Genomic DNA, 23729 nt, shown 5'->3' on the forward strand with positions numbered 1-23729 from the left:
CTTTCCCCTCGACTGCCTTGTATTCTAACCCAAAGCACTTCAGAGTGCCCCTCCCCTGGCTCCTTGCTAATTAATGAGGATGTGTATTCCTCCTTAATATAGAGCGCCACGCCCCCACCTCTCATTCCTATCCTGTCCCTTCTATACAGCCTACAGCCCTTGACATTGACCGCCTATCCCAATATATCCCAAATATATATTATCCAGACACCAAATTGTTCTTCAGCTGAGACTGTCTGAGAATTGAGTGTAATATTTTAAAATGTTATTTCTCATAAATTTACCAACCATTTTGGTAGTTCTGTTGCTATATAAATTGGAGTGTTCTTGTTGCAAGAAAAGCCAACAGTATACTGGGTTGTATTAACAGGATTGCAAGTCAAAGGAATCTTTCACTCTATTTGACACTGGTGAGACCTGGTTACGTCCAGTTTTGGGAGATGCGGATGGAAGAGGGGTGGGCAATTATTTGGGCTCATGGGCCACATAGGAAGTTTTGTTGTGCTGTCATGGCCTGAGTCAGCATCCCCAACCTCCCTGCACAACAGCTCACCAAAACTCCCTGGCTACATCCACACAAGTGTGGATGTTTGTTTCCCTGGGGACAACTAGCAGCAGGACACAGATGCTGTACTGCCGCCGCTCGCCGTACCCCTGCTCCACCTCTGGCCACTCACCACCCTCCTCCCCCTGCTCAGCGTCCAGCCACTTGTCACCCCCCCAGTACACTTACTAAAAAGGGGGCTGCCGGAGGTGCACTTATTCAAAAAGGTTGAAAACCCCTGCTTTAAGTTTAAAAAAAGTACATGCTATAGGTAAGAGCCTTTTGTCCTATTCACTTAAATGAAGTACACTGTAAATGAAAAAAGAAGAAATGGTTGCTTTAGTATAAGGATTCTTATGGTATAGCACGTCTAAACTTTTTTAATACAAAATACGTTTTAAATCGTCAAGCTGGGCATGCTATACAAGTTACACTGTCTAAAACAAGAGCTTTACATTGCATGGTCAGCTATTCTAAGATAGGTTTCAGGATGAATCAGATTTGAACTGTTGTATTTATAGATTTTTCCTACTTAGGAGACAATGATTTATCATAAAGTATCCTTCACAGAAAATGAGTGACTATAAAAGAGTAGCTCAATAGAATAATTTTTCTTATGATTATTTACTGTGCAGACATAGTGTAAGGATCAATACACTTTAATTGAACTGCACCGTGTGCAAAATCCAGATAAATAAGCCTATCCATTTATTTATAAGTTTCCATTTGCCAGAACAGAAATGCTGATGGAACATGAATGTTCAGAAGGCTCATTAACTGCCATGCTATTTTAGCTGTACTAGCCAATTGAGAGGTAAGAATCAAACTTGTCAACCTCCTACTCCAAAAAAAATGCTGAACACTAATACAGAATGCAAAGGCAGAGCAGCAGAAAGGAAGAAAATATTTTTCTTTACTTGTTCTAGGACAGGAGAGAGCAGGTGCAGAATAGACTACTTAGCTTTGCAGTAAACATGCACATATAGGGCTATTAGACTGGAATAAAGTAATAAACTCTGTAGCAAGATAGTACTTCTAAATACACTCCACAGGACCTCAGGTGTAGATGCTGATGGGGCTGGCTGGGGCACAAGAGTGCTTCAGTGTGAGAGTTGCCTGCCTGCTAGGCCTGCACTAGAGCAGCCCCAGCTAGCCCCTCTGCAACATATTGTGCTTGATTGAAGCATCCCAGGCCAGCAGGCTGAGCCCCCGGATCCCTTGCCAGCTGAGGCTGCTCCTACTCAGAGCAACATACTGTGGCCCTGGGCACGTGTAAATGCTGCATCCGGAGCAACAAATTTCAGCACCATATGCACCTGAGTTTATTGCATCGCATTAATACGCACATGTAGGTGCTCCATAACCAGAGGCCGCGGTTTCCCTTGCTTTATGTTATACATGTGCTCCTGGAAAATGGTGCGCAACTTGAATTCACATAAAGGGAACCCACTTTCCAATGTAACAAACAAGGATACATTCCAGGACCTCCATTGTACTGACCCCCAGATCTACTACTACCACTGTTTTTGGTACTCACCAACAGCAGACAGTACATACAAACACAGGGCACTATCATAATGGGGATGGCAACTACAGAACCGTGTCACAGTGAGTGAGGAGCACAGATCCACACAGGAGCCTATATTTTGCCATGCATCACACCCACAATGCACCACACAAAGCAGCTGACTGCAGGCTTCCACACCGATCACTAAGAGTGAATTTACCTCGCATATAGTGAATTTTTGGTATAAAAAGGGTCATTGCATAAGAGTGAATTTGCACATACAGAACCTGCATAAAGCAAGGGAAACCTGTACTTTCCTTGCTTTAGAGGACTGCTTTCCTTGTCTCTGTCCCCAAAATACACCTCGTTAATAAAGGGAGAGTGAATCTTTCTCCTAGCCTTGGCTGCAGATATAGTTTTTCGGTTTTTTAAGGAAAATGTTTCACATCCCAAGTCAAATCAACCAAATCAATTCCAAATCCGAGTCATTCAAAAACCGTATGTGGCCCTACTACTGGCAAGCATCCCCGCCCCAGTCCCTGTCTGGGGCTTCAGATGCTTCCAAATCAGGCATCCTACCTACAGGCCCAAGCCCAGAGGCTTGGGGCTCGGATGCCCCCAGGTTTTGCTTGCCTGCAGCCTAAGGCCACAGGGGCAAGACAGGGAGGACGCAAGGGCAGGGTGCTCAGCCTCTAGCCCGGGGATCAAATGCAGCCTGTGGACTCACGACATCGAGCCATGCAACTCCCAGAGAGTGGGCAATTTTGTGGGAAGCAACCAGCAGCTGCCCCGTCCGCAACCAAGGCGAGTCGCACCCAGACTGCTGAGCGTAGCGACCCCGAGACTGGGCCATCTCTAGCCAGGAAGACGCGTGCGCAGCTCGCCCGGTCCAGCGCCCCATTCCAGGCCTACAACTCCCGTCATGCCCCGCTCCTCCCGCTCCGTTGGTTCGCGCCACAAATGGGCCAATCGCCTATGCTGTTGCTGGCAGGGCTGTGCTCAATGAGAACGCGGCCGTTGTGGCAGCGGGAAGAGCGGCCGTTTGGAAGTGCTGGTGAGTGTATTCGGGGTGCCGCTGGCGGTGGGTGGTCCCCGAGCTGCGGTGCGCGGGCGGTGGCTGTCCCGGACAGAGCCGTCGCGGAGCGGGACAGAGCGGTGCTGCCGTCCCCGCAGGGAGAGCTGGAGCCAGTCTGTCTCCGGGACCCTCCGTGCCCTGCCTCGGGGGATGTCGCCCCCGGCCCCGCCTGTGCCCTGGGACGGTGCAGGACCTGCTTCCGGGGCGCTGCCGCCTGGGCTGTGCCAGCCCGACGTGTGCCGCTTTGTCTGGAGTCTAACCAGGGCAGAGTTAGGAACCGGGCATGTGTGTGTCCCGTTTCTCAGAGGTGCCCTGAGCTTGGCGAGCACGGACAATAGGGTACTAGAGCAGCAATTACCACGCCATGTAGTCTCCTCGTCCTTGAGGCTGCAGTCAATAGATAAGGGTCGATTAAAAAACAAACAAACGATTTTTAAAGAAAAACGTCAAAAAGCTTTTTAAAAAAAGTTAAGTCAGGCTTGTTTTGTTAAACAACTTAATTAAAAAAACTTATAAAGATAGTTTTAATTTAAAATAAGTTAAGAGAGATATCATCATGGAATAGGGATTATATGACTTATGCTTTCTGAGACAACATTTTAATGTAACCTTTTCAGAAGTTTTATAAATGGGTCACAGCAGGCCATGGACTATATTAGGGGCTCAATTCTATGGGGTTCCCAGAGGCTCCTGTATAGATTAGTAAAGATTAAAGAAAACCACTCTACCCAATGGGACTCAGTGCTCAGTCCAGAACAGGCTCATCCAACATATGGCTCATGAGCTGCCGTGCAGCCCACCAAGCCATTTTCTTTGGCCCAAGGTCTCTTGCTTGGGACAGGCGGGTGGCGGAGGGGAGGGGAGCTGCTCACCCCTGCAGGGCCAGGCTCATCATATGAGTCGGGTCCCACCACCGCTGCCCCGAGGGCTGTGTGGCATGGGGCTGCAGCACCCCACCTGACAAGATGAGCACCTGCTGCTGCTTCTCTCTGGCTCCGCCCCTTGCCCCTGGTGTTCAGCTCGCCTCCTGGGACCTGCCGGATAGGAATGGGGTGCGGCACCTGGCACAAGCAGTCACCAGGGCAAACTCAGGGTGGCCTTGGTAGCGGGATCCTGGTGTGACTGGCATGACACGTGTCCTGGCATGACTGCCAGAGCCCGCACTCTGGGCTGACAGTGCTGGGGCTGCGTGCGCGGGCAGCTGGGCACCACTGTGAGTGGGGCCATGTGGGTGAGGGACTGCAGTGCAACGACCGCCTCTCTCTGGCTCCTCTTGGGCAGCACCATCTTGTGGAGCTGTGCTGCTTGGGGGATGGGGAGATGAAGCCATTTCTTCAGTCTCTGGGGCAGTGGCTGCCTGCATGCAAAATGGGTCTCTCCTGCTCCTGCCCACCAGCAGCTACCATGAACCTTGCAGTAGGGCTGCACAGGCAGGGTCTCTCTGGCCCAGGACAGAGGATGTAAAGGGATGTTTGTCTTGGGTTACAATAACTGACTGGCCTGTGGTGCTAGATGACAGCGTTGCCCATATGGGACCCAAACTCAGTAATAGCTGGGCTGCCCCAGCCATGAGACAGACACAGCGGGCCTGGCACCAGGAGACAAAAGTCCTAGTCCTGCCCTGACTCCCCATTGGCATTTGAGGTTGTACTTGGCATATGATGGCAGCACCTGCACATGTCAGGCTGTACCTTACATATTATGACTATACCTGATGGGCAGGGGTCCATATTGATACCACAGTATTATTACATAGTAATAAAATGGTGACTTTGAACTGGTGAGTTGTTTTTAACTTCACCTGTCTCTGCCAAACTAGTTTTTCTATGACTAAAATTAATTTTGGCTCTATTAGCCCCAGGGCCTATGCTACGCTCAAAAATGGTGAATCGGAGGAAGTGAAAAATTGATGCTGAATGTTGAGTTTTCAAAGATGGTTGCATTACTGATTTTTTTTGTTATTGAACAAAACGGGAACCTCCTATGTTTGATTTGCCAAGAGAAAGTAGCTGTCTTCAAGGAGTACTATGTGAAACAACATTATTTTACAAAACATGAAAATAACTTTGACAGCCTGCTGGGTCAGATTAGAATTGATCAGGTGGACTCTCTAAAACAGAGCATGAATGGGCACCAGCCTTTTTTCAAAGCTGCAAGGCAGAATTCTGAGGCAGCAACCGAGATCAGTTTCTTGATATCTGAGGCAATAGGTAAGAGAGGGAAACCATTGTCTTATGGAGAATTTGTGAAAGATTGCTTGGGCATATTTACATCTGAGGTATTCCCTGATAAACAGTCAATGGTAGAGAATATCAGCCTTTCACATCAGACAGTTGCTAGAAGAGTAGACAACATGGCATCAAACATTGAAGATTCACTGATGAAAAGGCTCAGTGCCTGTCAGTTGATGAAAGCACAGATGTGAGCGATACAGCTCAACTGGCAATCTTTGTACGAGGCGTAACCAAACAATTCCATATTGTTGAGGAACTGCTCGATTTTTATGTCCAATGAAAGGCAAAACGACAGGACAGGACATTTTCAGTGAAGTGAAACGTGTCTTGTTGAAATCCAGATTTCCAGAGGACAAACTCCGTGGTCTAACAACTGATGGAGCCTCTGCAATGATAGGCAAGCACAATGGATTTGTCAGTTTACTGGTCAAGTCAGTGCCTCAGGATGTTATCACACATCACTGCATCATATACCAGGAACAACTGTGTGTGAAGGTCCTGGAGATGAAACATGTGATGGAAAAGGTTGTTTCTACAGTCAATTTCATAAGGTCAAAGGGACTTAATCATAGACAGTTCCAACTATTTCTTGCTGAGATAGGATCAGACCATGATGACGTTATTTACTTCTGCCAAGTTCATTGGCTCAGCAGGGCAGCCACATTAGCCAGATTCTGGTCACTGTGTGATGAAATTAAAACCTTCATGACGAACAAAGAAGAAAACGTTAGCTTCATGGACGATGATGCATGGCTGAATGACTTGGCATTCCTAGTTGACATCACCAAGTATCTTACAGATTTGAATATAAAACTATACAAGGGAAGGATCAATTTGTCAACAGACTGTATGACCACATCTAATCCTTCATTCATAAGCTGGAATTGTTTCGGAAACAATTTTGCAGTACTATTAAGGTGTGCTGAGACTGAACAATGACAAGTATTCTGCACTGATCGGCCATCTGCTGGATGAATTCAAACAAAGATTTGTGGATTTCGGGGAACACAGCGATGAGTTGAAGCTGTTTGCAGATCCATGTTGAATGGATGCCACAGGTGCTCCTGACATGTTCCAAATGGAACTAATTGACATCCAAGATAACAGTGCCTTGAAGAGAGTTTTTGCAGAACATGACCTACTGACACTTTGTTACATGGCACTCTTTCCAAAATCTATTGAATCATGCACTTCGGTTCATTGCACTGTTTGGCAGCACATATTGCTGTGAACAGCTTTTCTCAAGAATGAAGAACATAAAAACAATCAAGATCACTTTTGACAGATGGACTTTTATCTGGAATACTCCGCATCGCCACATCAAATGTGCCAGCAGATATTGATAACTTGTGCAAGCAAAAACAATGCCAGGTATCACACTAAAGAAATCAGTGTTCATTGTAGTTTTCAGAAAGTTTAATAAGAGTAGACTTGTACACATCATTGGTTTTTACACTGTTTTTGTACACTTACCATGTGGATTGGAGCATGCTTGTTTTCTTGAGACTTGACAATGGCTGTATTGCCACCTGTCTCTCTTTTTTGCCTGGATAGTTCCTATTGTAACAGAATGTCCCCAATTATGAACCTCACTGGATAACTGTGCTGTATGCTTGTTTAAGACTGTGTTAAAGATGTGTTACTAACAAGTTATTAATGCAATAAAAGTAAATCTTGAAGACTATTCTAAAAAATGCCCATATTTTGTTGCTTTGATTAGTTTCCAGTCTGGCTGATATCTTTTCCACATTTGATCTGTCGACTTGCATTACGCTTCTTTCATTCATTGAGAAGTGAGTAGAAGCGAAAGTGTTTATTTTAGTCAAGTGTTTGGTATTATTTCATTCTTGCTTTTACATTTGTTTTTATTTTGGAATTTAAACCACATTTCCAGACCCATTTCATTGTCACTTCCTGCAACTTCATTGGCATCAAAGGTCACTTGACATCACTTCTTGATGTGATACCACTTCCTGTGAGGTCTTTGAACATGGCTCGCCAGCCCACTGGGTGATAAAAAGTTCATGATCTGGCCCCACATTCAAAAAAGTTGGACACCCCTTGTCTAGAAGATCTCATTAAGCATCTTTGTAAGCATTCTCAGGCTGGATTCGTCTCTAGAGATCATCAGCAGACACAGTTCTCTGAGTAAATGTATCTTTTATTCGTCCAGCTAAATAGTTGGAAAATGTTCTTTGCAAGCGTTTGGGCACAAATGCCCTTCTTCAGGCATAGAGAGAAATTGTCTCCAGACATAACATTGTCGTTAGCAGTATGTGGAGATGAGAGAGAACAGACCTGATTACTCGTTCATCAGCCCTATTGTCTCTGCAAATTTATGTATACACAATCAAGACTTTACCCTTCTATAGAAGTGCAAAGTTTCAAGAAAATAAATGGATAAAGGATATCAAACAACAAAAATGCATTTTTTTTGTAGAAAATGATTAAATCGGTTTAATCCTGACCAGTGATTTTAAATCTATTTGACTTTTAACATGTCTGTGTCAGGGTGGATTTGATTTGAAAAACAAAGCAACCCCTTTGTGAACAGCTTTGTGACACCTCTGGAGCCATTCTGGACTCCACTGTTTCATGCAATTCAGTTTTTCACAGAAAACCAGCTTGAATTCCCTGTCCTTGAGTGTTCAGAACTGTGTTGCTGAATTTGGGGGGGGGGGGGGGTGTTGCTCGTAAATAACCAGGGTTAAGTCGCATGGCACATGTATTTTATTGCTAAAGCAGCATGCTTAGTCTGAACAGTAGTAAATATGTAGGACTTGACAGGTGACTGTCAGCAAAACACTCAGCGCACTGGATATGTGAGGGCTTAAGTTAAGGGATGGCAGCTAAGCGACCTCCATTTTGCAAAGTGCGGCTCTGAGTAGTTCACAGCTGAGAAGTGAATGTAAAAGTGGCTTTTTAGAGTCCTATATTTCATGGCTTTATCTCATTACACATCAAATCTGTTCAACCTTTTTACATGTAGAAGAGGAAAAAAAAACCTTTTCCCCTCCCTCTTCACTCTTCCTACTGCCATAAATTGCCTAAAATCTGAAAGTCAAACAGGCTTCTTTCTGGTTTGTGCATTGTCTGCAGTTAAGGATTCTGAAATGTGAATTTGGGTTTCTCTTCTATTGATAATCTAAGGTAGCTTATTATAAAACTCTGTTTTTGATTAAGTGTGAAAAGATAAGTTAATTTGGGCATTGATTCAGTAGAAATTTATGAGTACTGTGATTGGTTCCAGTGAAGACTTCTTAGGGCTATACACAGTACACAAAACTACCTGCATGGGTTTTTGCCAGTAAAGCTTTAGGGCAGTGGCTCGTGATATATATAGTTCTCTATGGTATTCAATACTGTGGCTTAACTTTTTGAAAAAAAATCTTGACAGTAAAGGTTCCAAAACTTAACAGTAGCAGCATTTAAGCATTAGTCTGTATCAGGGATTAAAAAAAACCCAAAAACCTCTCAAGATTTTTCTGCTATGCCATATATATTGTGTTATGTTTTTATGCCTACTGTAGCACTATGTCCCAGATAAAAACAGAAGATGAACTGATGCTTTTTGAAAGAGAAATAAAAGAGTTTTGGACCAAGTTCAAAAGCATCTGTGGTTGTGAACAGATCAATCAGACTCTTCTACTAAGAGATTCCTGCAAAGAGTCCATAAAAACATTTTCAGGTACAACATTTACATCTTCACATTACTACTAATTTCAATTTTATTTCTTCAGTTTCCTTTCATTGTCCAAAATAAATGTTTTTATTTCAGAGAAATGGTCCAGAAAATTAAAAGAAGGTGATCTGATGATTGCTAAGATTCAGGAGTACACAGCTGGTACAGTATGGGGGTTTATTTATAGCTTTTAACTTTTTTCTAGAATGAAATCGTGTTTGTTAAAGCAGTTAAACAGAATATTTCTAGTCTAAACGCTTTCTCCAACATAATGCGAGTTCTGCAAAACAGAAATAGCAGAAGAATTGTGTTGAGAGGAATGAATATTTTAAAACTAAATTGAACACTTTTTCTCTTTTATAACATACTTTATGTTGCCCTAACAAGAAATGGGTAGAAAACACCTTGCACTCAGTCTAACAGGAAAGGTATAAGGTCTAGTTACTTTAGTGAAGAAACAAAAACTGACTTGCTTATGAAAGATAACATAATTTCTGTGAGATATCTAGGCACCGCTTCTTTCCCCATGGTCAAAGTGCACAGTGAACATGCAAATTCAGGATTACCATATTTATTTGAATCTAAGATGACCTTGAATTCAAGACAACTTCCAATAATAAGATTCTGTACATAGAAAACTTATAAATTTGACATAATTTTCCATGTATAGAATCTTATTATTGGAGGGTCATCTTTTAATTCATCCCTTCCACTGCTGCAGGGGGGGGGCATGCAGTGGGGAGGCAGATGGTGTGGGGAGATCAAACAGTTTGCTTCCTGATTGTTCTTGTCCCCTATAGCCTCTTCTTCTTTGTTCCTTGCTCCTGGCAGCCTCTGTACCTCCTTGCCCTCCCCTCCTCTCAGCCTCTGCTCCATGCTGGTGGGCTCTGTCCCTGTTCTACTCTGATCACTGAGCATGGTCCCAGACCAGCCTCATAGCACCTGTGTGTGCTGCTGCTACAGGGCCAGGCTGTGGCTGTGTTCAGTGCCCCAAAACTAGAATGGGAACCAAGGCTGTTGGCATACAGCAAGGGTAAGAGGGGGAGGGAGAGAGACAGGCAAAGGACCAGAGGCTGCTTGGGGGAGGGGAGGGAAGGGGAGAAGAGGTGTCAGGGGGGATGGCAGGGTACAGAGGTAGCAGGGTGCAGCTGAAGGGGGAAGGGGCAGTAAGGGCTGGACCACCTGCCCCCCACTACTGCCCTTGCATTCAATTTTAAGGTGCGGGGGACTTCATTTTAGAATTGAGTAAATACAGTAACTCATTTGAGCTTAATTATTCACCTTCAAGTGTTGGAACTAAAATTTGCAACTTAATTGGCAATTAATACCTGTACATCATGTCAGTGGAGACATCTAATGAAGCCACAGTGTTAAAATGACAGGAAGCCTAAAGCTGTGCAATTCTGTCACTGAAAATAAGCCAACTAGAATGTGTGGATAGCCATGAGGTACCAGAATGCCTCCACTTGGAATTTTTTTGTGGCTTTTCATCTAAGCATATAACCAGAACAGATCAGATTTTATAGTTGTACTTGATGTTCTCAGGAGAAAGTCTGCCTCCTACACAGACTATATATGTGCATAAGCGTTTCTCAGACTGGGGACTTATTTAGCTAAGCATTAATTATAAATATTTGGGTTTACTCTTCTCACAGAAATCCTTCAAGAGAACAAATGCATTGCAGAAAAACAAGAAAACTTGGCACAAACAAAATCCAAAATTAAGCAGGAAGAAGAACAAAAGAAAGACTTGATGGAGAGCATCAGATTACTCAAGGAAGAGTTGATTAGAAAAAAGGAAAGTAAGTTGTAGAGCTCATAAGTCTCCAAAACACTTAGGATGTGAAATCACTTAAGTGTTTGCTGGTGGCTTTGCTTTAGAGCGATAGATGAACATACATATTTAGGATTGGTACTTTGGTGCTGCCATGGTATAGATATTAATTATTTGGGATGCAAAGATAATGTGCTTCTGTGTTTGAATCGTTATGTATGTAAATATTCCATTATTAAGAGAGCAATGAACTAAAACAAATCCTGTAATTTCTCAATTTAATAAGCAGTATATTTTTGTAATTAGCAACTACACCAACAATGCTTTCAACAGCTAAGTATACTGCAGCAATTTTTTATTAAGATAGCTTTCCGAAACAAACAACAGGCTAGTGTGCAAAAAGCTTGGACTGCGCAGAGTAAAAATGAATAGAAATAGCGTAGCTGTCAAGAACAAGAAATTTCTTTTTTAGCAGAGGAAAAATGCTAACAAACTAATTCTTGGCAAAATTTTCTGCTGTTCTAAAAATCTGTTTTTAAATGCTTTCCTTTTGCTTTGATGTTTACTGTAGCTCTTTAATACATTTTAGTTTTGTCCTCTAAAAACAAGGCCACTAAGGAGAGAGTGGAAAGACTCTGTAAATCTAAAGCACTGTTTGAAGAGCGGCTTGCATTAGAAATACGCAGAATTCATGGTAAGTTTTGTTCCTGTCTATTTGTACTCTTTCAGTGGGATTGTTGCTGAATTAAATATGAAGATCACCTAGTGAACACATTGTTTCCTGTTACATAAGCATAAAGGAATATAAGTCTCACTTCAAACGAAAGTCTAAACTTACTAAACCAAGTTAAAACCCTGAACTGTACTGTGTTTGATCATACTGCTCCTTTTAAAGTGGATCTTTAAGTCCCTTTATAGACTTTGTTTAAATGATTCTTTATACTTTGAGTCATTTCTTAACATACCTATTAATTGACTCACTCCAGTTCAGGGGTGGGCAGAGTCTGGCCTGTGGTGGATTCCATTTCCCAGCAGCCCCTGACTGCGTTGCTGCAGCTGGTTTCCATGAAGACCCCAGAAGCAGCAGGACTATGACAACAAGACTGGCTCAAGCAGCGCTGGCAGGGCACACAGCTGGGCGGGGAGGTGCTCCAGGGACAGGGTCAGGATCTTGGGGTGGTGACAGCATGGGCCAGAGCTAAGGCAGAGCTACAGTCTGCTGTGTGCAGGCAGTAGATGGCAGTTCTGCCCTGGCTTCAGACCGCCTTGTCACCACTGCAAAATTCTGGTCCCAGAGCAGCTCCCAACCCAGACATTGCCTTGCCAGTGCTGCTTGGACTAGTTTCCATGGAAACCCTATCACTCATGGCCCTGCTGCTTCTGGGGTCTCTGTGGAAACCAGCCACAGTGATGCAGGCAGGGGCTCCTGTGAGTCTGGCCACCACCCGATCCACCATTTTGCCCATCCCTGCTCTAGCTCCGTTGGTGCCCAATATTTTTGCCTAGTGGTTCACATTGGCAGTGCTTAGTCTGTCAGCAGTCCAATCCAGTCAGTGCTTGCATTGTATCAAGACTGCTATCTGGCTGCGGGGGTGGCAGCCAGGCTGGCCCTGTACAGAGGAACGGGACATGGCCAGGGTGTGGGGGGAGCATAGCCAGGCCCCAGCCCAGCCCCATGAGGGAAAGCGAGCATAGCCCACCCCCAGTGAGAGAGAAAAGGGTGTAGCTAGGCCTGAGCAAGGGGAAGTAGGGCATGGCCTGACCCAAGCCTGGCACTGTGGGGAATGCAGGGGGCCCGGTCTCAATCCAGAAGCAGAGGTTAAAGAAGGGAGCGTGGCCTGGCCTTACAGTGGAAGGGTACATAGCTTGGCTTCAGCAGCTGTGCAAGGAGTGGGGTTTAGGGATTTGGCAGGGTGGCTATATTAATGGCCACTGCTGCCCAGCTGCCAAATTTCTGGACCCACGGGGAGCTCTGCGAGCTGGATATGATAGCCCTGTGGGCCGCATTTGGTCAGGTCAATTTTCCTGACAAGCTAGACACCACCACTCTCATCAGTAGACAAAAGATGGTTTATTAAAAAGCTGCATCTTGTATATGGTTAAACTCTTTGCTGTAGTATATTGACATGATTTTGTACTTGTTTTGCTCAATCAGGTATTCAGTTTGAAAGTAGTGTGTTGCCACTGTATGTTGCAAATGACATATTTTTATCTCCCTGCCATAAAGTCTTGCTGCTTCTGACCACAATGGTGCAATAAGATAAACAGCTATAAAACTTTCCGATTTAAAATAGTATTTACGGACTAAAATCTTTTAAAGATTGGTAGAAATAAATAATTTAGATCATATAAGTTAAAATGGATTTATACTAATACAATAGTAGTTTTACTTTGTGGTCTCACTCAAACTGTATTTAACTGTCAAATAGGTAGAGGGACATGCAAGTACTTCAGGCTCCAAATTTTATTTTCTGTTTAAAAAATGAGAGAGAGGTGGTCAGATTCACTAAACATGTGTCAATATTTTCCAAAATACATTTTTAATTACTGACTTTGAACCACAGCTTACTCAGTTGACCATCACTTAATCTGATAAGCTAAGGTAATGGTTTGGCAGAAATCTTTTTCTGTTTTTGCTTTTAGATGAACAATTGCAGTTCATATTCCGATGCATTGACCACAAAGATCCTGACAAGCCTTTCATATTCACTCTTTCCATAAATGATCAGGGAGAATATGAAGGTATGTGTTGATTTTCAGCTAATGATTTTGTTTGCTTTTAAATTACTTTGCTTCTTTTATGAAATTTGTTATAAAATACACTTGGACATCTGTATGCTCACACTCTAGCACATTTAAATGAGTTTAAAAACTTCTGACTGAGCCAACAAATTACACCTAAAAAGTACCTTTTCTTGTCCCCTCATTTCTTTTATTTTACTTTCTTTATTTTCTTTCCCTTCCCCCTGCTGAAAATTCAGGCCTTTTCTGAGATCACCCAGCCCAACTGTCTTCATTAAGAGTTCATTGCTGCTTCTTTCCTTCCCTACCCAAAAGCCCTTGAGAATTAGTCTTTTATTCCTCCTCTCCTTAAAGAATAATTCTGACATCTAGCTTTTAAGCAATTGTTGCTGCTTACCCCGTATGCATAGGTTGTGGTAGTTGATGGAGGATTTAAATGTCTTTGTACCTTCATGCTTTCTATACCACCATCACCTGTATGTGTCCATAAGAGACAGAAAAGATAGCGTTTTATTCAGCCTAACTTACTAGTCAGTGAGACAGGTGAAGGAAAGCTCTGAGGCACAGGCTGATGCACTTTTCAGTCCTAGCTACTGTCTGTCCCCAGCCTTACAGAGTATCAAACCCAACACCCACAGAAGTTTTGATCATGAATGTAAAGGTACAATTCTTTACCAGTGCCTTGGAGACAACCTAAATAGTGCTCTAAGCCTACTTATTTTTCCTTTTCAACTTTCCATAGGATGGCAAAACACAGAAAGATGTAGCCAGGATTAATAACGAATAGTTACAATTTTCCCTTGGCCCTGCCTTCCACACAACATGCATAAACCCTAGACTTGCTAGATTCCTAAGTACATTTCTATTAATAAGCAGAGAATAAGGGCCAAATTCTGTCTTGCCTTTTGTCCAATCTGCTGGCATACATTAATTTGGCCTTAAATATCACTTTAAACAAATGGTGTTTGAATAGAAAAACGAGGCTATTGCTATGTAATGGTTGTGTACAAGATAGGTGAATTAAAGTTTCCTCAACTAAGGAAACAGCATTTTCTCAGAGTGTAGAAGCTGCTTTTTCCACTCAAAAGTGATTACTCCACTTTGCTTGAAGTTAATTGTCATAGTGCTCAAGAAAATGCCACATATCCCTCTATTTAATACAGTGGATAGCAATAGTAAGGGATTTCTATTTTCACAGTTTCAGGTCTAAACTGGTGTCTTCCAAAATGTCTTGTAATCTTTCTCTCCTGCCCTACTACTCAACGTCTCTGTCTTCTGCTGAGCTACATCAGTCTGCACACCTGCAGAGCAGCAGAAATGCTCAGGAATACATTGAAGGTTTTGACTCAGGCAAGAAATGCGGTGACAATCCAAGTAGCAGCAAAAACAGTGGCACAAGGGGAAAAAGTAGGCACAGAAACAGTGTGTTCTTGGACAAGGCCCCACTTTTTCCTGCTAAAAGTTAGTTATTCTCTGGAAGTTTTAAACTTAAAATAGACAAACACAGTACTTGCAAAGATAAAGAAAATGGTTGGGATGTTACTAAGACTTATTCTTATACGAATTTAAAAAAGAGACATTGTGAAATAATTGAGTCAAACTTTTCTTCTTGGCAAAAAATCTTGAGACTGAGGGATCAGTGTATGAATGGCTGGCTGCCTCCTCTTAAAATTAAAGATTTTTCACATTTTTTTTTCTTTTTTTTTTCTTTTAGTGGTATCCTGTTCTCCTGCTCTGGACTGCATGGCAGACCTCCAGTTAAAAGTGAGAGAAACCAACAACTTCTCTGCATTTGTTGCTAATGTCAGAAAAGCTTTCACAGCTTTATCATATAAGTAATCTGTAACGGTATATATGTGCAAAACTGGCTTTATCTCTCTCTTCCTGTCCCTGGGAGCATCACAATTTGTTTCCTGTTTCCATTAACCTAAAAGGAGAGCAAAGATATTTATACATGGTTTTTAATATTCTTTTTTCTAAATAAAGAAAAAAAATGTTTTTGTAAATTATCCTTACCTAAAGGCATTTTGGTATTATTTCAGAAACAATGTACAGAAGCAAATACTTCCTTAGTGAAATGTGTTTTTAGACATGTAGCATGGATTCAGTAGAATATAGAGCTAAGTTTGTCTTGTATTTTAGGTAGGGTATCCATATGGGACAATGTGAAGTCTGGCATGCTACCCACCCCCCTGCAGGTTGCAGGGAGTCAATGGCCTGTTAATTATCCATTGTTCTTTACTTCACAGGTGTTAACATTAGTGCTAATTCCACTAATCCTGCAATTTGGCTGTTTGCTAGGGGTTCTGATTTCACAGCTCCTGCTCCTCTGCCTTTGCACCTGGAACACTTGTTTTAATTTTCATCGGTCAGCCAGGACCTGCCTCAGAAATCCAGGATACATGGTCATATTCTTTTTAGAGGCTCACAAAAGAATTGCAGTGTAGCTATTAACAATGAGATGATATTTCTGTTCAGAAAGTCACCCAGAAAAAGAAGAGATGTACAACTAACTGCCACTTTTCTTTTAAGACTTGCAACAAGAACAAAAAGTTTCACCAGATGAAGATCCTAAGTGTGTTGTGATAAAGATTTCACAAAATAGTCAAGTTGCACTAACAGTTGCAAGGACAGATTGTTTATACCATATTTTCTTGCAAAATACCTGCATCTTTCAGCAGGTATAGCTGAATTGAGCCAGCCCATGGGGTTGAGATCAGGGCCAGCATGGAGCCCCCAGCTTGATGTGTAGTCCCTCTCTCCCAAGTTCCTGGCCCATGTACGGTCTCCTAGCTGCCTGGCCCCCAGCCCTGGCTTGCAGCTTGCCAAGCCCCCAGACCTGGTGTGCCGCCCCAAAGACCCCAGACTTCAACCACTTACCCATACTCTGAGGTATGGTCTTTGTTCCTTCCTGGGACCTTCCAAAAATAGGGTACGTGTTATATTTGGAGGCATGTTGTATGCAAGAAAATACTGTAATCTGTCTGCATGGTAGGCAGATCCATGTTTATTTTAACGAACTGATCTTTTTTTTTTTTTTAAGTCCTTTTTTCGATGTGAATGTTGAACCTATAGGAAATGTCTGTATCAACTAGGTGATATTTTCTCTAGGAATCGGTTATCTTCCTTTTAATATAGTAGTAATACTTATATTAATACAACTAGATGACTAACATTTTGTGTGCCATTACAGCATGTCCTATTTTTTTAACAGCCAGCAAGGCCAGCTATACCTTGTCATGCATCCAAAGATGCATCTCAAGCTGGTCCTGAGAGGGGATCCTCCCCCTCTATGCAACACTGGTCAGGCCACAATTGAGGGATGTGGTCAACCTGGAGAGGGGTCAGAGGAGGGCTACCTGCTTGGTGAGAGGGCTGCAGGACAGGCTCTATGAGGAGAGACTGAGGGACCTGAACCTGTTCAGCCTCAGCAAGAGGAGGCTGAGGGGGGACCTGGTGGCTGCCTACAAACTCATCAGGGGAGATCAACAGCAAATGGGTAGAGCCCTTTTCTCCACAGCACCACCTGGGGTAATGAGGAACAATGGTAATAAGCTGATGGAGAATAGGTTTAGGTTAGAGATCAGAAGGCAATATTTTATAGTTAAGGTGACCAAATTCTGGAACCAGCTTTCCTAGGGAAGTGGTCCTCACCCCAACCTTAGGCAAATTCAAGAGGAGGTTGGATGATCACCTGTCCGGGGTCTTGTGAACCCAGCATTTATTCCTGCCTGTGGCAGGGGGTCAGGCTGGATAATCTTATCAGGTCCCTCCTGACCCTAGCTTCTATGAAACGGATCTTCCTTGGCCCTCATGAGAGTTGCATTCTCAGTAGCATAGAAATTACTTTTAAATGGATTAAAATGGGGAACTAGATTCTGAAAAAGGAGGAAGAGCTTAATTACCTTTTAGCAAACTTACCTCCTCACCCCTTTTTAGCCTTTAGCTGGATTTATTGGCCCTTGGATTTGTAAAATGTACAATTACAAGCACTTTCCATACAGCAGAATGAAAACCCATACAAGTATAGGGAAGTTCATTGAGTTGATAACTAGCATGCCATATGGACACGACAACTTTATAAGTATTTGTATAGTGGAAAGGCATTGTCCCAGTTTTTTATATGGATTTTTAGAACAGCTGGAGGTGAAAGCCTAATTTGGTAACTTGTATTCCAACTAGTGGGGGAAGATAGAAGATTAAATAGCGGTTCATATAACTTAAGTAAAGTTCTTACAGTAACTTGCAGTGAACAGAGGACCAGATCAAACATCCAGGGAATTAAAGGGACATTGGATCTGGTTCAAAGTATTGTGGGGACCTGGAAAAACATGAAATAAACAAGATGAGCAGAGAACAGTTGTAGTACAGTTCCCTCCATACCTTTCCTTTTACCCTAAAAACCATCATAACTTCTGGAAGGCTTTTGTGAAAGATGTCTATAGAATTTTTGATGATCTAATCTAGTCTATTGTAAGACATGAGCATGTTTCATGGTCTAGCTTTATAACAGGAATACATTTAAGAATTCCCTTTTCTTATCACACTCTGGAGGCACACACAAGGACTGAACAAATACTAATATTGGTATACTATATCTGTAAGACATTTATGAGAACAGGGTAAAAATTACTTTTGCATATACTGCTTATTTTATCACAGAAGTTTTAAGTCATGTTAGTTGATTCAGGCCCAAAATTCAGGTCTCTTTGTGGGGAAACAAAGTATTATAAAAGCTAATAAATGGAGTTGTTACTGAATTAAAACAATCCACATGCATTTAATTTTTTTTTTGTTTGAATTTTACATTCTGGTGGTTTTTGTGACCAACTCTAGCAGTATTCTGATATTGTATGAGACCCAAAAAATGAAACCATGACTACTATTCCAAGTTGCTTATCCATGCCTGCTCATTACTGTCAAGTGGAAAGAGATCAACATGTGGCTGCATAGATGGTGTCACCAGCAGGGCTTTGGCTTCTTTGACAAATGGGTGGTGTCTCGAGAAGATGGACTCCTGGGAAGAATTGGGGTCTGCCTGACCAAGAGGAAATAGTGTCTTCGTATACAGGCTTGCTACCCTGGGAGGAGGGCTTCAAAGTAGTTCCACCAGAGGTTTGAGACAAAAGCTCAGAGGTAAGTAAAGATTCTGCAGATCTGGACAAAAACTTGGTAAGGAGAAGCAATAACTGAAGCCTTGGCAATGTTCTCCTGTGGAGGATAGGACAGTCAGCTAGATACTTGAAATGTTTCTAGACTAATGTGAGAGGTATGGGGAACAAATAGAAAGAACCAGAGGTCCTAGAACAAGTGCAGAATTATGAAGAAATTGGGATTATGGAGACATGGTGGTATGGGGAGGAAGGAAAGCTCTGCAGCATAAGGACACTGGACTTCAGAAAAGTGGACTTTAACAAACTCAGGGAACGGGTGGGCAGAATCCTATGGGAGAAACGTCAGGGGTAAAAGGAGCCCAGGACAGCTAGCTGGCTGTACTTTACAGAGGCCCTTTTAGGGGCACAGAAGCAGGTTATCCCAAGTGACAAAAAATGGGAAGTGCAACAGGAGGCCAGCCTGGTTAGTAATGCCTACTAATCTCCAGTAAGCTGAAATTCAAAAAGGAATCCTGTAAAAAGTAGAAACTTGATTGTAGTACTAGGGAAGAATATAAGACCATCACATAGGCATGCAGGAAGAAAATTAGGAAAGCCAGGACACAATTTGAGGTGCAGCTGGCAAGGGACATAAAAGGCAATATAGAAAGGTTCTACAAGTATGTCAAAAGAGGACAACCAGAGCAGCCATAGGTTCCTTATGGAATGCAGATGGCAATCTAGTTACTGATGATACAGAGCAGGCTGAAGTAAAAAAAGGCAGCAAAAACTTCAGCCTTCACAAATAGGGGTAGCTACCAGATAATGAATGCAGTTGGCAACAAAGATAGGGAAGGAGAGAAAAAGCCTAGGGTAGCAGAAGAACGCACTGGGGATTGCTATGGTGGTAACAGACATTGTGCAAAAGCCAAGCAAATAAATGTCTTATGACCTTCGTTTGTGCTACAAATGCCCAGAATTTGTGGCTGTAGCAAAGATGCTATTGATTTGTGCTGCTATTTAGTGATAGACATCTTATTTGCTTTGTGATGGGAAGAGTACTCTCCAGCCAACCAGGCAGAGCACATTTAGGTTGGAGATTAGGAGGGACTTTCTGACTATGAGGGTGGCCAAGCATTGGAACTGACATCTCCATCCCTGGAAATGTTCAAGGGTAGGTTGGACAGTCACTTGCCTGGGATATTCTAGTCATGGGTAATCCTGCCTTGAGCATGGGACTGAACTAGAAGAGCTCATGAGGTCCCTTCCAGTTCTGCTTTCCTATGATTTTATATATTTGCATTATGCAGGTTGGGTGAATATAAACTAACGGCCTAAATTTTGGGCAATTAATTTATATTTTCAAAACATTTTCTTTTAGTAATCTGAGGGCTTGATCTTTCAAACACTTAGTGGTATGTATAATTCATGAGGAGATGGCACCATGTCTCCAAAGTGCCTCAATTTTTCAGAAATTATTGAACATTTTTCCTGATGCCCCTCCCCTCTCCCCTCTGTTATAAAACCCCATTGCAGCACACCCAGCCTGGAAAATTTCAGTGCAACTAATTACATTTGGGCAAAGTTATAAGGAACTGTACAGGTGCACTCAAAGCAATAGGGCCTCTGCAAGGAATCCATATGAGTCACACGGTTTCATGACTGGTCCTGTAGATTACTCTTCAGAGTACACATGCCACTTCCTCCAACTACAGTTATGTTGTGATGAGTTGTGCCAAAGATTCTTAGAGTTTTCTTCCACTGATTCTTTCTACATGTTTAAACTGGGAGAGGTTGATCCCTTCAATAACACTTCTCATGTTCTTACATCAGTACTAGCAGAATCAGGTCCTAAAGCTGCTATCAGCAATCAGCATAAAGAAATTAGGGTTTATAAATATACTCTTAAAGGTGACATTTTGTTTGAAGTACCTGAAATTAGCTAACTGTGTCACTTGTAAGTAGGCAATGGAGAAGCTGATAGGAACCTGTACTGGAGATACTGTCCTTTGTAATATGCTATGCATCCCAGTATTTCAGGTTAATGTGCTAGTTCTGAGTATCCTGTATCCTGTGCTCTGCTCTGCTCACATCCAAGAGCGTGAGGCTACTGCTTTATACTTGCATACAGTGACACTGTAATATTTTAGTCTTTATAAGGGACTAGAAAGGGTATAAATAGCTCTTCTTAACTTTTAGAAATTTTAAATTTAATAGAGAAAGAAAGTTTAAGCTTAACTTGGTAAAAGTTTAAGACAGTGGCAGCCAAGATGCTATGTGTTAATCCCTGAATTGTGCATAGACTTATTGGGTAGAGAGCTTGAGTTATCTAGTTGCTTACTTTAACCCTGTTAGCTTAAAATACATTCAGATTGTTTCATGTTACCAGGGTGAGACATGGGGATGGAATTATACACACATTCTGGTTAGTGATACTTTACTTTAAAAAAACCCAAAGGAATAAGAGCACATATTTGACTTATTTCTGTGGCCTTTTGTGCCCATCTTTTAGATTTTAAAAAACACGTAAAATGCCAAAATTTTTTAGGAGTTACAAGGACTGTATTGAGATGCAACGTCTTATAATTTTTGGCACTATAGCAGTTTGAATTCCAACAGTTTGTTCAAAGCTGCTCCCACTTCTAGTACTGACTCACACAGGAAGACTGCAGTTAGGTGACAGACTGTGAGATCTGAAATCTAATCTGAATGGTGAAACCTTAACCCTGCAGAAAGCCCCTTTTGATTTCAGTGAGAATTCAGACATAAGTCTGACAGCATCTGTTAACAAGGGTCAGATTACAGGATTGTAGGCAACCCTTGATCCTTCTGGATCATGGTGTATGTGAGAGGTCACCCAGACCTTCAATGTATACTTCTGGGCAGGAGTATACAGGGCTGACATTTTGGTATTAAAAGACCAAACACCAGCTAGATAAGAAAGCTTTTTCCTAGCCTTACTTGCAGACAGGCAACTTACTCAATTCATATAATTATTATTAGCAATAACAGAACTTAATCAAATGTCACAAAAATGTTTTTTTGTCAACATCTTGTACATCACAAGTTCTAATGTATGGCTTTTCAATTTATAAGTGGCTGGGGGCCACATGTCCTACAAGCTCCATACCCTCTCCTCCCTAACACCAGCCCGCTATACCATGTGCCTAGATGCCAGCCCCTCTGCCCTTGCTGCACCCTGCATCTCCCTGCAGCACTGTGCACCTAGGCACCCTTCTGCTGCTGCACCACATGCAGGATGCCTCTCCTCTGCATCCAGTGCCCCTTGCTGAACCATGTGCCCACTTCTGCTGCAGCACACTGAGCCCTTTCACTGTCCCCTCCCCACTGCACCATGTGGCCAGGCACACTGATTCACCTTGAGGTCCCTGGCCATAAGCTTCTCAACTCCATTGCACCACTGCTGTGTAGCCTGGGCTTCAGGATCCCCCAGCACTAAAGGGTGCTGTGTGCTGCACTGCCCACCCGCTGAGGGCAGGGACTAGAAGGGGAGGCAGGAGGGAGTGTGGAGCTCTTGGCTGCTGCTCCATTCAGAGTAATGGGGGAATGGTGGCTGAGATGGAAGCTGGTGGGGGCTGCAATTTAACCCTTCATGGGTCTCATGTGGCCTGCTGGCTGCCTGGTGAACAGTTCTATTCTGATGTATGACATAGAAGTGGCACTGGAAAACACAAGGTCTAACGTAGATACCATATAAAATTACACTTTACTGCTTTACCTTCAGTTTCCATCTGGGGATAGGGTCACCCCAAGGAACATGCAGCTTAGGCTTCTATTTGCATTCTGCTAATACGGTGATCAGTTTTAGGAGGGGTTTTTTGGAAAAGGTTTTTTATGGCTTGTCTGAAGGTAGGCGAGTTACAGTAATATTAATGAACTGGTCTCCTGTTGCTATGTCTTTTCTGTAATATATTAAAAGCAGTTATTCTTTAGCAAGGAAAATTTAACCTTTCATTTGGTTTTACCACTTTTACTCCCACTGTGAGCCACTACCAAAATGTCTTTCTCCCTTTCTGTTTGATTTCATCATGAAACATTAAGCCTGGAAGCACAAAGCCAGTGTGGGCACTACTTGCCCATACTGGAATGATCTGTGTATTTTAAATTCAGCAGCTTCAAGAACCTGGCTTGAATTTTATTTTTTCCTAGGTCATTTGACAAGTGTGGTAAGGATAAAGGAGCAGCACACTCTTTTTCTGTCTGTTCCAATAGCAGAAAGTACTCACTGAAGGGTTTTCTCAGATGTAAATAATTTACAACATAATTTACAAAATAATTCACTAGTATTATCACATATAATCATTACCTTTTCTTCCTGTTATTTACATTGGGGTTAAGAGTTTGGGATTAAAACTGAAGCATACATTTTCACTGAAACAAATTAAGATGTCTTGTTAAAGGCATTAAAAAAGCGTTTACAATCAGAACATACCTCATCCAGAAGCAAAGCTTGGGTCTTTGTATCTGAAATCTGGAGGAGAGGGAAACCTGAAAATTATTGAAGAATTTGGCGTCTGAAATGTAAAAGACATCTTGGATCATCTAGTCAGCATGATATAATACTATGCACTATCTTCATATTCACCTAATATTCCTTAATTTCATCTCACTACTCCCAGGAATACCTTCTTGTTCTGCTCTGAATATTTTCTTCCTATTCCATATGTAAGCTTTTCTGATACTCATAGACAGTTGCACTGTTTTCCAGCCCCTGTCATCCCATAGACAAGCTGTTTTGTTCCCCCCCCAAACTTGGCTGTTTATTTTTTGCTGTTTTGTTTGGAAGACGCTCATTTTTATATGTGTGCTATTGTCCCCAGAACTGGAGCTTCTAGCAGGAACAGCCAGGAATCAGGCCTTACATTTTGCTTGGTTGCAGCACCTGGGTAGCGTTCGGTGTAGAGTGCTCCAAATGAGAAGGGGACGCAGCTGGAGCAAGTGGTGTTCTCCAGTGATCCCTGCTTGCCAGAGTGGGCCCTGGCAACTGGTTGCAACTTGAATTATAACAGTGAAGTAATTGCTCCATAGTTAGGACTGCAGATGATATAATATCTTAT

At 42.5% G+C, this 23729-nt stretch overlaps 1 protein-coding gene across 2 annotated transcripts; it reads left to right on the forward strand.

The window, feature by feature from the left end:
• The first annotated feature begins 3002 nt into the window (after positions 1–3002).
• On the forward strand, positions 3003–15573 carry SPC25 (SPC25, NDC80 kinetochore complex component). 2 transcript variants are annotated; one of them, XM_019554626.1, is made up of 7 exons: positions 3003–3105; positions 8891–9048; positions 9139–9204; positions 10698–10844; positions 11406–11510; positions 13460–13558; positions 15273–15573. In XM_019554626.1, the coding sequence occupies exons 2-7, from the start codon at positions 8895–8897 to the stop codon at positions 15395–15397; spliced, it is 696 nt and encodes a 231-aa protein (XP_019410171.1). In that variant the 5' UTR covers positions 3003–3105; positions 8891–8894; the 3' UTR covers positions 15398–15573. The 2 variants fall into 2 exon arrangements, with proteins under 2 accessions (XP_019410171.1, XP_019410172.1); XM_019554627.1 differs by lacking the exon at positions 3003–3105 and adding an exon at positions 3319–3390.
• The last annotated feature ends 8156 nt before the right edge of the window (positions 15574–23729 follow it).

The sequence above is a fragment of the Crocodylus porosus genome, unplaced genomic scaffold, assembly GCF_001723895.1.
Source record: "Crocodylus porosus isolate Cpor-Errol unplaced genomic scaffold, CroPor_comp1, whole genome shotgun sequence".
Classification (NCBI taxonomy): Eukaryota; Metazoa; Chordata; order Crocodylia; family Crocodylidae; genus Crocodylus; species Crocodylus porosus.

What these genes read in the sequence shown, in the direction of transcription:
- SPC25 (XM_019554626.1), top strand. Translation starts at nt 8,895, where the DNA reads ATGTCCCAGATAAAAACAGAAGATGAACTGATGCTTTTTGAAAGAGAA. An exon ending in AGAAATACGCAGAATTCATG is followed by an intron (nt 11,511 to 13,459) that starts GTAAGTTTTGTT and finishes TTTTGCTTTTAG; the next exon opens with ATGAACAATTGCAGTTCATA. An exon ending in TGATCAGGGAGAATATGAAG is followed by an intron (nt 13,559 to 15,272) that starts GTATGTGTTGAT and finishes TTTTTCTTTTAG; the next exon opens with TGGTATCCTGTTCTCCTGCT.